The 13,228-nt window shown below is 42.9% G+C and overlaps 1 protein-coding gene across 1 annotated transcript; it reads left to right on the top strand.

Annotated features, from left to right (window-relative positions):
* The first annotated feature begins 4,886 nt into the window (after positions 1–4,886).
* LOC134616649 (alpha-amylase-like) lies at positions 4,887–11,919 on the top strand. Its single transcript, XM_063461582.1, has 9 exons — positions 4,887–5,054; positions 5,639–5,785; positions 6,068–6,265; positions 7,186–7,416; positions 9,265–9,398; positions 10,254–10,476; positions 10,565–10,686; positions 10,818–10,943; positions 11,730–11,919. Exons 1-9 carry the CDS (start codon positions 4,887–4,889, stop codon positions 11,917–11,919), a joined length of 1,539 nt encoding a protein of 512 aa, XP_063317652.1.
* Positions 11,920–13,228: the final 1,309 nt, after the last annotated feature.

Here is a 13,228-nt window from a genome sequence, read left to right as displayed (position 1 = left end):
AGCTGTGCTCTGCTAGGTTGATGCGGGTGGCGGTGAAGGCGTTACAGACCTTATACTGCTGCTTAGGTTTGCCACCAGGGGAGATCTCGAATGAGACACACGAGCCATGTAGAGTTTGCACATCTTGTCTGATAGTGCGCAACGGAAGTGTCTCTGGGGTGCCTTGAAAGTCAAGCTTCTGGGCAGCGGCGGGTAGCAGCATAGTCCTCTCTGACCCATCATCCAAAACCGCGTGAGTGCTCAGAGTCTTGCCATTATGGTGAAGGATGACTGGGACAACCTTTAACAGGACTTGGCCGCTCTCTATGGGACGATCGAGGTACAGGACGCCCGTAGGATTCTCACCTTCTCGTGGGGGAACAGACGCTGGGCCAGGGGTCTTTAAGGGCTTAGAATTCACGTTGTGAAGGACCTGCAGATGGCGACCCTGACACAGGCTGCAGGGTTTCTTGAGGGTACACTGGGCTGCCTGATGGGAACGAGCGCAACGCCAGCACCTCTTGTTGGTCTTCATCCAGTCTGTGAGCTGTTCGCGACTCAGCTTAACGACCTCTGGACACTGACTCAGGTGATGGGCACGGTTATCACAGAAGGCGCAGTAGGGCTGCTGCCTAGCTTTGTTTGGAGTGGTACCTAGTGACCTGGGTGAGGTCTCTGCACCGTGAAGAACCGCAACAGGGCGCCTACTTGGTCTGACGTCAGGCTTCTCTTTGGTGATCGTTGGAGTGGGCAAACCGTCATAGCCCTGACACCAGGATTCGTACTTTAACCAGGTAGCCAGGTCGTCCAGGGTGTAAGCCTGACCAGAATGGCTGTACATGCACCGACGGAAATCAGCTCTTTGCTCTGAAGGAAGCTTACCAAGGAGTCGAGCCACATGGGAGCCACACTGGAGTTCGACCTCCCCATCTGGGCCTAAAGTCTTCAGCATGCCCACGAGCGACTGGATGTGGAGAGAGAATCGCTCGAATGCGGCTGCATCCCCTTGGCGGATGTCAGGTGAGTCCATGACAGCAGCAATTCTTCTCAGGGCAAGCTGGTGGGGCTGTCCAAGCCGGTCGTTAAGAGCATTCATGGTGTCACTGAAGGGCGTGGCAGAATGGAGGTAAGCGTCCGCTATCAACTTCGCTTCCTCTAGGTGGAGGTGATCTAACAAGACTTGGTACCTGAAGAGCTCTGAACTCTCCGAGGGCAGTAAGTTCTCTAGCGCCATCTTCAGACAAGCGAATTCCCCGGGATCACGACGTGTGAGCTTGGGAATGCTTGGACGAGGCCCCCTGTAGGTCAAATCTGGGGCCGCTGCTAAGCCAGGGGGTCTATACATCTGTGAGGTCAAGAAAGGAGTAGATGAGGACGGAGGTGGACCTGGCAGTGGTTGCAATGGAGGGGGGTGTGCTCTCGGAGGCGGCGCTGGAGGGTAGGTGGTCCTTGGCTGAGGAGAAGTGAACCCTGGCTTAGATTCATGTGGGGGGATGATCTGACTCTTCTGTGCAGCCATAGACTCCCTCTTCAGATCCTGGAGCTCTTTCATCATTGTATCGATGCGGTCCGCAACTGGACCCTGGCTGGAGACAGATTCCTCCTTGAACACAACCGGAGGAGGTGGTGGAGGCCAGTCCTCTTCCTCTTCAGCAGGGGGTGGCTGGAGATGAACAGCAGGGCCTCTGGGCGGTGGACTGAGCTGCAGACTCTCTGCACGGTCCAGCAGCTGCAGCAAACTAGCATGAATGGCCTGGAAATCAGCTAGCCCGGCTCTCATCTGGTCATGGGACTGCTGAAACAGGAACCTCTCACGTTGCATATCTGCTAACTCTGCCCTCAATGGGGTGACATGGCCGTGTGGGCGGTCATCAGGGGTGTCAGACAGAGGATGGTGGGGAGAACGGGTGTCGCCTCCTGTCTCACTTTCTTCCTGGTAACCTGCACCAAGCCCGTGGAAGTCAGTCTCATAAGCTTCATAGCAGAGGGGACAACGTACATTCCGCCGTGGGCGCGCACCAAGGGCTGAGAAGTTCTGAATATCATCCATCTTGTTAGGGTAGAAGCAGCTTACATCCAGCTCGAAGGACCACTAATGTTGGGTAGATAACCCGGAATGGGAGGACTGTAAGGTGTTGATTCGGGTTTGCAGCCAACACTCCCCGGAGTGTCGGCCAGAACACTACTCTAGGCCCGGATGGATATTCAGGAAGGAGACAATGAGGACACCGAGGATGGTTTAGACGCTTGTATTGCTTTCACACGGTCAAAGGTAACAGGCTTGTCAGAGGAGCAGGTGTTACATACAAGTTTAGGTGCGCAGGTAGGAGTGTGGGGGGTGTATCGGTGTGGAGATGAGCGTGTGTGTGTGTGTGTGTGTGGTCTCTGAAATGAACAGAAAGAAAATAGTACATCACTGAAATGTTCACAACAGTAACTCAGAGTACATCAACAGAAACACAGGTGGGAAATAAACTAACATCCCCTTTGCTACCATAAGCCATATATTACCCACGTCTCACATATAAACCCACTGAGCTAACCCAGCACACAGTTATCCCCAATCACACGGCAGGAGAGCTAGCCTAGCTTAGCTTAGCTCCGTTGCTTGCTTGCTTCGGTTTGGAGTTCATTCCAAAACGTGAAGCAAAACGCTGCACGGGAAAACTTGAAATTAGCGCTCCGCGGGCAGCCTACACACCAACTGCGCGGTGGAGGCTAACACCAACAGGGGCAGTTAAGCTAAGTTCAAGTCGGCAGACAACGGAGCTAACTAGCAGTAGCAAGTTATCCCAACTCAGCAGAGGTGTTCTCAGCGAGATGAAGAGCGTAAGAACTGAGGGATGACTGTGATGACAGCGGCTATATGTGCAGGCGGGGCCGTGCGCGTGTCATCACACATCATCTGCCTTAAAGGCGTGAATAAAGGTTTCTTCAGCCAGGACACGCGAGGGCGTGATATCCCATACTTATGTGTTGTACCGAGTGAATCGACTGAAAGGGAACTAAATATTTAGCTAACATGCAAATTTATTGTACGGATCAACGGAAATACCAAAATAAAAGCTTTACGAAAACCTCCAGTGCAAAAGTATGCCGGTAGTGGTCAGATTGTGTCTGCTCTCCCCTGATGGTCACTTCTCACCGCCATGAGCTGCTTCACTTCTTGCCTACCAGCACGTCCAGCAATTTAGCTGAAAACATCGGAAGATCCATTTTGTCGGCCATCCAAAGGTTCAGCAGTAGTGGACTTTCGGCAGCTGCAGTCTCCACTTCACAATCGCTGCAGCACATGTCCAGCCAAATCACTGGACATGCTTGTACACTAGTAAACCAATAATTAAATTAAGTGCATAGGGACCAACAGAGTAAAAGACATTTTTGAACAAAAAGACAGGTTAAATGTCAAGAGAGCAGGAAAATGGACTGCTAAATTATTTGTAAAGTACAAACAAATTCAAATTCAAAAATATGTATAAAAGTGTGATAAAAAAAAAACCCCAGTGCAAGTATAATGTTGTCACATTTTCGAAATTAATTCATACAGAAAGGAGTGTTGCTAATATTTTCCTCTACACAGCTAAATAACCGGAATAACGTGTTATTTAATTGTGTACGTGAATAGTAAGAACAGTAAATAGTTCTGTACACAACTGTCAAAGACTATCATGCTATTATGTATTTATGCACATTTCCATGTTTTACATTTTTGCTTAAAATAAATACTGTTCAGTGTGTTTATTTTTCAAAAAGAAAAAATAAACACTTATTTTCAAAAAGCAATTATCACACACTACAAACACACACAATAAAGAAAAACAAAAGAAAATCAAGATACACATAAGCAGTCTGAGGCTCCCAAGTTCTTTGGAGTAGTCTTTGGAATGCTGTGTGCACATTATATTTCTGTGGTTCCAGTCTGAAAAAATGCATACAAAATCAATTCATAATACATGGAGTGTCTCTATTATTTTTCTTTTGGACACAGCTGCATACCCTGTTAGGTTATTAGGTTTTGTAGCTAATTAATGTGTTAGGTTATTTGAGTGCACTGCAGTAGCTGTACAGCTACTGTAATATCTCTCTGGCCTGGTGTTTTCCAACCACTGTGCTGCGGCACACAGGTGTGCCATGAGAAATGATCAGCTGTGCCGTCGAAGATTATCTGCAATAGACAAATATTTGAAATGAAATAGTCTGACCTGGGTCCTGGAGAAAATTCCGACCCAGACGAGGGCCCTAGCATGAGTAGTGGTCAGAAGGAAGCAAAAAACGTATACTGGGGACAAACTGAACTATTTCTGCTATACCTAGAGCACGGGGAAAAATTATCAATATGCTTTTTGTGACTTTTTTTTTTTTGGTGGTGTGGAAATTTTGTGGGTGATTTTTCCAAATTGGAAATATGTGCCGTGGCTGGGAAGGTTGGGAAACACTGCTCTAGCCAACTGTCAAGGACGGTCATACCATTATGTAATTACCTACATGTTTACTTTTCCATATTTTAGATTTTCAAATAAAATAAATGGTGTTCAGTGTGTTTACTTGGGAGTTAATAAATAACTCCCATCGTCACACACTAAAAACACACGATTAAAGAAAAACTAAAAAAAAAACAAGCTACACAAAAGCAGTGTGAGAAAATCAAGGAATCTTCACGGCCCTTGTTTGAGTAACCTTTCGGATACTATGTGCCCCTTATATTTTTGTGTTTCCAGTCACAGAATTGTGTCACATCTTCTTCCATTCAGCTGATTAAAACGGAACCAGGGAATTGTGATAAAAATCCACCTGTTTCGTTTCCATGTTGATTTACCAGTCTCTCATTGGCCTGGGCGGGTATAAATACAGTTAATACACTGTGACACAGTGTGATTGTGTTTTGTTTTTTTTTGTCCACTGAAAGCATGAAGTTGTTCATCCTGGTAGCTCTCTTTGGGCTCAGCCTTGCCCAGCACAACCCCAACTTTAAGCATGGAAGGACTTCCATTGTCCACCTGTTTGAGTGGCGTTGGGCTGACATTGCTCAAGAGTGTGAACGCTTCTTGGGTCCCAAAGGCTTTGGTGGAGTTCAGGTATGTATAGCTGATCTATAACTAAATGAAATGTGTCTTATTTTCAAAAGTGTATATTATTATAATTTTTAAACTTATTTTCAAAAGAGTCCACCCCTTTGGACAAGATGCAGGAAATGGTTGCAAAATTACTACAGATGCAACTATAAAGATTAGGAAAGATGAAAGCAGAATTCACAATGAAACAGCGAACAAAGTGATAACTACCACATACTAGAATTATCCAACCAGTAGAATTTGCCCTGTTTGATTGTCACATGGACTAATTTGCATATTTTGATTGGAAATGAACTGGAAATAGTGAGGGTTTTTTTTTAAAAGAGGCAGGTTTGGTGAGATTTGACCACAGGAGTTAAGATTTAAAACTTACTAAGTTTCTTAAAATCAAATCTGTTTGAACATGGCAAGTCAAATGTATTTTTCTGTTGTGTAACAGTTTATGTTATATCAAGTGATTTTTCCACTTATACTAGTATCAGTATAACGTCTTTAGTGACAATTTTAGTAACAATCTTCTATGAACATAATTAATTAATAAAATTATCATTCAGACTGTATTATTTTTGTGCTGATCTATTGCTCAGATCTCTCCTCCACATGAGCACGTTCTAGTGAGCGATCCATGGAGGCCCTGGTGGCAGCGATACCAGCCAGTTAGCTACAAGCTCTGCTCAAGATCTGGCAGTGAGGCAGAACTGAGAGACATGATCACCAGATGCAACAAAGTTGGGGTAAACTAAATTACAGTTGTGACCGAGTGATAAGCATGAAAGACCTATCTGCATTTGATTGCACATTGTAAATGTGTATGATTATATAAAACAACAAGTTGGAAACGGAATATTGTAAAAACACTGTATGGCAATTAATAACAAAATAATAAAGACTGACAATTTACAAGACTGACTGTATTTGAAGGTATCACGCAAGAAAAGTCAAGGAAACTGCTAAGTTATAGGACACTAATTTTGATGTGGTGAACTGCATCCTCACCATATATTATATCCCAACAGGTTAACATCTACGTAGACACCCTTATCAACCACATGTGTAAAACCTTCAGTGGAACGGGAACCCACTCTTCATGTGGAAGCTGGTTTGATGCTGGGAACAGAGACTTCCCCAGTGTTCCTTATTCCTCCTTGGACTTCAATGACCAAAAATGCAAGACTTCGAGTGGCAATATTGAGAACTATGGTGACAAATATCAGGTAAGAAATGTTATCAAGAAACAATGTGAGACAAGTTACCTTAATGCTGCTTTGGTTCTGATAACACAAATTTTTTAGTAGAGGATATCCATCAATACTTATCCAAAAGTTTAATCTTTTACCAACTGTCTGAGTTAGTCATTACTTCTTTCTGTTATTTCTTCGGTGGTATGATAGTGGGGGGGTGGTAATGTACAGAAAGGGTGTAGAGTTCAACACAATGCTTTTAAAACGACATTTCACTAAGCAAAGAAACTTTTCTTTCTAATTCCAAACAACCTCTGAATACAGTTTTGAAAAAGATTATTACTTGCTTTGTACATGATAAGTGTAGTGTTAAGATCGATACAACTGGAACAATTTTAGGTGAGTAGTTTAATAGATATTAAAATGTTTTACTACTTTTGTTGCTGTTTGTTTTTATTTTTATTTTTATTTTTCTCCACAAAGTGAGTAATATCAGGAACTATTTGGCAACAAAACAATATAATTCTTTTTGGTGATATAATTTTTTTCAGCATAATTTGAGATCAGTTGTTGTGACAAAATATATTTCCATTCATTCTGTCTATTAAAAGATCATTTATTTCTTTTACAGATTGCACTGGTGATCTGAGATCAATAGTTTTTTTTTTTTTTTTTTTAAAAACACCTTTTATTCCTTGTCATCCATCACATATGATATGCACTATACTGCCAAAAGTAATTACTCACCGATCCAAATCATTAAATTCACATGTTCCTAACACTTCCGTGGCCACAGGTATTTAAAATCAGGCACATAGTCATGCAGAATGGTTGCATTCTGGAGCTCAGTGAATCCAGCGTGGTACCGAGATTGGATGCCACCAGTGCACCAAGTTCCACTGGTAAAATTTCTTCTTGGGTCCAAATGCTGAATAAAATATTAACTGTTACAGGTACGTGACTGCCGTCTGGATAATTTGCTGGATCTTGCCCTGGAGAAAGACTATGTTAGGGGTAAGGTGGCCGAGTACATGAACAAGCTTATTGACATAGGCGTGGCTGGATTCAGAATGGATGCCTGCAAACACATGTGGCCTGGTGATCTGAGCGTTGTCTATGGTCGTCTGAAAAACCTTAACACCCAGTGGTTCCCCAGTGGCTCCAGACCTTTCATCTATCAGGAGGTAAGTTTAAAAAAAAAAAAAAACTTTTGGTGAAATAAATAAATACTTTAGCATATTTTTCAGTTTTCATGAAATTGTAGGATTTGATAAGTCTTAGAGTTTACATGTCCTTTGTATGTGACTGAAATGTAGAACAGATCTAGGTTCATTTTTATCTTGCAGGACTGGAAAAGATGTAAACAAATAAGAACACTTTAGGTCCAGATGTAAACATTAATGTAATTATTATTTTGCAGAGACCAGAATAGCACTGCATGTACATGGTAAATGGCCTGTATTTGTATAGCACTTTACTTAGTCCCTATGGACCCCAAAGCGCTTTACACTACATTCAGTCATCCACCCATTCACACACTGGTGATGGCAAGCTACATTGTAGCCACAGCTGCCCTGGGGCAGACTGACAGAGGCGAGACTGCTGGACACTGGCGCCACCGGGCCCTCTGACCACCACCAGTAGGCAACCGGTGAAGTGTCTTGCCCAAGGACACAACGACCGAGATTGCTGGAGCCGGGGCTTGAACCGGCAACCTTCCGATTACAAGACGAACTGCCAACTCTTGAGCCACGATCGCCCTTGCCCATTACTCGGGCAGACCAGATGATGTTCGCATGCTTTTCAGCATCTCTTTATTAACAAGTTGCTGTTACAAATACACACAGCTGCAGCTTTCCAGTTGCCAGCCAAACACATACCAACAACAACAATAACCCAGGAGTTAGCCCACACTTTAAGCCAGCAAGGCATGATCAGGTGCATCCACCTCCCCTGCAGTGGCACCGCAGACCCCCATCACCCGACAGAGGCCAGGGAGCCGTCCAGCCAAACCTAATCCCCCCTGTGAGTGGGAATCGGCCTGGACCATCCGTGCCCCTGGCCCAGCGACAGGGAGGTGTCCATTCAATTGGCCGCGTCTCCAGTGACTGCGGTGACGAGGTGGGTCTGAGGGCTGCGCGCGCATGTCCAGCGATGGCCCTGGAGATGGTCTAGGGACCACCCATGTGGCAAGCGGCGGCAGCTATGAGCCAAGGCTCACTGGCAGCTCGACAGGCGGAATACACGCAGGACCTAACCATGCGCTCGCCTCTAGTGGAGATAGGACAGGTCCAGCTAGTGCGCTGGCCTCTGATGTGGACCAGCCGGCGCAGACGACCACAGGAATAGCAGGACCCTCGCGCCTGGGGGCCCGCACGGGCGCTGGAACAGTCCGGACCTCCGTTCCCATACCGTCAAGGGTCGCGGGTGGGGCTGGCGGCGGTGTCGACCAACACCTGGTCCTGCAGCTCTTCCCACCGCCATCTGCCCCCGTTGCGTGGCCACCAGCTCGGCTACCATTTGGGTCAGCTTCTTCCCTTGCTGGCCCAGTCCTGGGTCTGCTACGGCCCCTCCATGGGTTTTGGCACCACTGTAACATGAACAATGCAGACCTGATGATGTTCGCATGCTTTTCAACATCTCTATATTAACACTCAAGTTGCTGCTGGCTGTTGCAAACACACACAGCTGCAGCTTTCCAGTTGCCAGCTGAACACATACCAACTACAACAATAATGCAGGAGTTAAACCACACTTTAAACCGGTGAGGGGTAATTGGGGATGCCACTCAGGTGAGTCTGCCTGAACTGCAGCGGCACCGCAGCCCATGCTTCACCATAAGCACAAAATAAGAATCTGTACAAACAGATGCCATCATCTGGCATTCTTCTTTTTTTTTTTTTTTACTAAAATATGTGACGGTTTGAAACATACATGGTTCTTGCAATAACATCATTAGATAATTTGGTACTACTTATTTAAACCCTTCTCACTTTTCAGATTATAGAATCAGTTTTTTCTTTTCGCTCTAGGTTATTGATCTGGGAGGTGAGGCTATTTCATCCAATGAGTATGTCAGCCTTGGAAGAGTGACTGAGTTTAAATATGGTGCCAAACTGGGAGAGGTCTTCAGAAAGTGGAACAACCAGAAGCTTTCCTACACTAAGTATGTGTTGTTTCTACTGGTATATCTAAGGAAAATATTACACAATTTAATAGAAAAGGTTGTTGGTTTTTTTGGGTTTTTTTTAGATATAACAGAGATATGTCATTTTTAACTATGCTCTTTGTAAAGGAAAAACAAACTGATAAAAACTACTATAAAGGTACAGGGGCCGACCAATTGGTTGCATTTTAAGTTAAGTTAAAGTCAAATGCACATCCATCATATGTTGACGTTTTGAGGAGCAGAATTTTACGGGAGCGAAATTTTGCTTTACCATGTACAGGATACATCCATTTCAAGTATCAATGGACTTTCAGTTAATGTCAGACCATAACCCATCAGCTAGCTGGCTTGCCGATGAACCCAGTGAAGTCATGTAGTGAATCATGGCCATAAATATCAATAAATACTTGTTATATTAATCGTTGACACTCACCCCAACACCACCTTTTACTTTCTTTTTTGCTTTACCTTCATTACTTTTTCCCCACATGTCTTTTTCTTTCTGAAGTGCACAAGTCCATTGGACAATGATCTATCTAATTCCTAGTTGAATTATTTTCTTCTTATCAGATTAGAATGCTTGCCACGTCTTTTTCACTTCTTTTGTTGTTTGATCCTCCATGGCTGCTCTTAATCGAATGTAGCAAATTATCAAGATACTACATGTTGCTTTGCAATAGCACTGCAAATTATTAAGATACTACATGTTGCTTTGCAATAGCACTGTATAAATTAGGCTTAAGTGTAGTTAGAGCAACCAGTGCAAGCTCTATGTTAAGTGCTGGTCTGAACAAAGACTTAGTAAAGATCAGCTATAATAAAATACATTTCTTTTTTTTTTGCTGTATTTAGGAACTGGGGAGAAGGATGGGGTTTCATGGCTAACGGGAATGCTCTCGTCTTCACTGACAACCATGATAACCAAAGAGGCCATGGTGCTGGCGGTGCATCCATCCTTACATTCTGGGACCCCAGGCTCTACAAGATGGCTGTTGCTTACATGCTTGCCCACCCTTACGGTGTAACCAGGGTCATGTCTAGCTATCGGTGGGACCGCAAAATTGTAAACGGACAAGTATGTTCACTCGTCATGGAATGATGCAATATTTAGTGTGTATTAGACACTTTTTTGTTGAATCCGTTCATTAATGCTTGTATTATAGGATCAGAATGACTGGATTGGACCCCCCAGCAATGGTGATGGGTCAACCAAGCCTGTTACTATCAACTCTGACCAGACCTGTGGGAATGGATGGGTTTGTGAGCATAGATGGCGTCAGATCACGTAAGTCCACAGAAATCAGGAGAAAGCACACTGACCTTATGCAAATTCACATTGTTCTGCTTTGTCAGCTAGACCATCAAAACTGTAGACATCATGTATTATGATTGTAATTTGTCCTTTCTCCTATTTAGTAACATGGTCACTTTCCGTAATGTGGTCAATGGACAGCCTCACTCCAACTGGTGGGACAACCAGGGCAACCAGGTTGCCTTTGGGCGTGGTAATCGTGGTTTCATCATTTTTAACAATGAGGACTGGTAAGGATTATGTCCTCTTTGTTTGTGTGTGACAGCTTCCTGATACTTCATTTTAAATTAAAACAAATAATTTCACCATTAAAATAAAACATTTGCTTAAATGTTTGAGAAAGAGACTGCTTGGGCACATATCAAAATAGAGCTAATATGACCATAATTTACCAAAAACATTTACAATTTCTACATTACATCTAATGTAATTAAAAAAAGCTTAGTCCAAAAATGTCTGTAGTTTTTCAAGCCTTTATTTCTTTCATTAAAAATGGAATTCTGTTTTATAAAGAGCACTATTAATTGTATATAAAAATAAATAAAAACTACTACAACAACTACTACACTACTACTACAATAATAATAATAATAATAATAATAATAATAATAATAATAAGTATTAATATATAATTATTAGTTATTATATAATTATTATTATAGGATATATATAATTATCATATAATCCACAAAAGACATCTGGAAATGAAATGTCTGCAAAGTACACTTTTGCTTATTCCAAACAAGCACTGTATTATTTTGGTAACAGATTGGACCGCTGAGTCAGTAAAACTCTCTCAACAGAGAATGAGAAAAATGAACTGCATCCCTTTTTATTTATGTATTTTTTTTTTTACCAGATATGTAATGCCTTCCTTTGCCCAAGTGGTATTATATTGCTTCATATTTGTTTAATTGTCTTGAAAGCAGAATAAATACAAGAAGGCAATGGAGTTTAATTGTGGCACTCTTACGACTTTAACACTGGGTTGATCTTTATTTTCGATTTCATTTCAGGGACCTGAACGTCACCCTGAACACAGGCTTGCCTGGTGGCACCTACTGTGACGTCATCTCTGGTCAGAAAGAAGGAAGCAGCTGCACTGGGAAGCAGGTCAGTGTTGGTGGTGATGGCCGTGCCACCTTCTCGATCGGTGGCAAAGCTGAGGACCCCTTCATCGCTATCCATGCAGATTCTAAGCTGTAAATCCAGGAATTATGACTTAAATTGAATCTTTAAAATTCAAATAAAGCTTATTTTAAAAACTGAAGATGTTCTTTGTCATTTTTGACATAATATTTTGTTTATATTTAAATAATAGACTGACATGTAAATACACTTCACACGTCATCTGAATACTTGCAACTTAAAGTGTAATGTACTCTACACACAGAATATGTTCATTTATAATAAATAGTCATCAGGGTGTGAATTAAAACCCACTCATAATATTTAGTCACAATGTATTAAATAAATACATCTCATAATAATGGTGGTCCTAAGACAAAGTAATGATACATTTTTATTTTTTCTTTCCCTTGTGGGTGGGATGAGCTGCAGTACTTCACTCACATGTCATAATTATTGGGGGGGGGTTATATCCATTGAGTACAATAGCATAGACAATGTTAAACCCTAAAAAGGGGATACATCAATCAGTCTCAGACACAATCTCTTCTCTTTCAGCAGCTTCATTGCGAATGATGTAGAAATACAGACATACAAATTCCCAAACTGGGAACTGTCTTCAGAAAGTGGAACAATGAGAAACTGTCTTACACCAAGTATGTGTTGTTTCTACTGGTGTGCCTAAATTAGCCAGCACAAGGCCCATTGTAGACACACTGGTGATCCTGTGCTGGCCCATGTGTGGGTTACTTCTGGCAAACCTGATCCGGGCCACCAAAGGGCCGTCATTCTTTGCGGTGTGTGGGGCATGTGTAAGTTGTGTGCAGCCACTGGCCAGTTGCAGACACACTGCTGGCCCTGTGCTGGCCCAGAACAGTTTCAGCTCTGGCCCCAGATGTCAGCCTAGTGTGTACCTTGATCAAGCCATGTAATAACAACATGTGCCGGAACATAATAGTGCAAAAGTAACATGACGAAACTCAGTTTAGACAGTGAATGGACTGATTCTTATATAGCACTTTGATACTCTCCCAGATTACTCAAAGTGCTCTATACAACATGCCACATTCACCCAATCACACACTTTCTTTAAACAGAATGCTTCCTAACTACATTCATACACATTCACACTCTTGACATGCAGACTGGAGGAGGCAGGGATCGAACCACTAACCTTCCGATCAGTAGGTGACCTGCTCTACCTCCAGAGCTACAGTAAACCCTCACTAGGTTTTGGATAAAAGTGTACTCTCACAAACCTGTCAAATCTGTATTTGATTGCATTGCATTTGATTGCATTTGGGTCTTCTAACTAAAATAGGAAAATAGGAACATAAATAGTGCCATCATTGCCAGACCTGGCCAAGATCTGGTTGACATACACCCT

Source organism: Pelmatolapia mariae, linkage group LG18, assembly GCF_036321145.2.
Source record: "Pelmatolapia mariae isolate MD_Pm_ZW linkage group LG18, Pm_UMD_F_2, whole genome shotgun sequence".
Classification (NCBI taxonomy): Eukaryota; Metazoa; Chordata; class Actinopteri; order Cichliformes; family Cichlidae; genus Pelmatolapia; species Pelmatolapia mariae.
The sequence above is the reverse complement of the archived record's forward strand: the minus strand, read 5'-3'. Positions and strand labels throughout refer to the sequence as shown.

Coding starts and splice junctions, on each gene's coding strand:
- LOC134616649 (XM_063461582.1), top strand. CDS start 4,887: ATGAAGTTGTTCATCCTGGTAGCTCTCTTTGGGCTCAGCCTTGCCCAG. Junction 7,417..9,264: donor GACCTTTCATCTATCAGGAG/GTAAGTTTAAAA, acceptor TTTTCGCTCTAG/GTTATTGATCTGGGAGGTGA. Junction 9,399..10,253: donor CAGAAGCTTTCCTACACTAA/GTATGTGTTGTT, acceptor TGCTGTATTTAG/GAACTGGGGAGAAGGATGGG.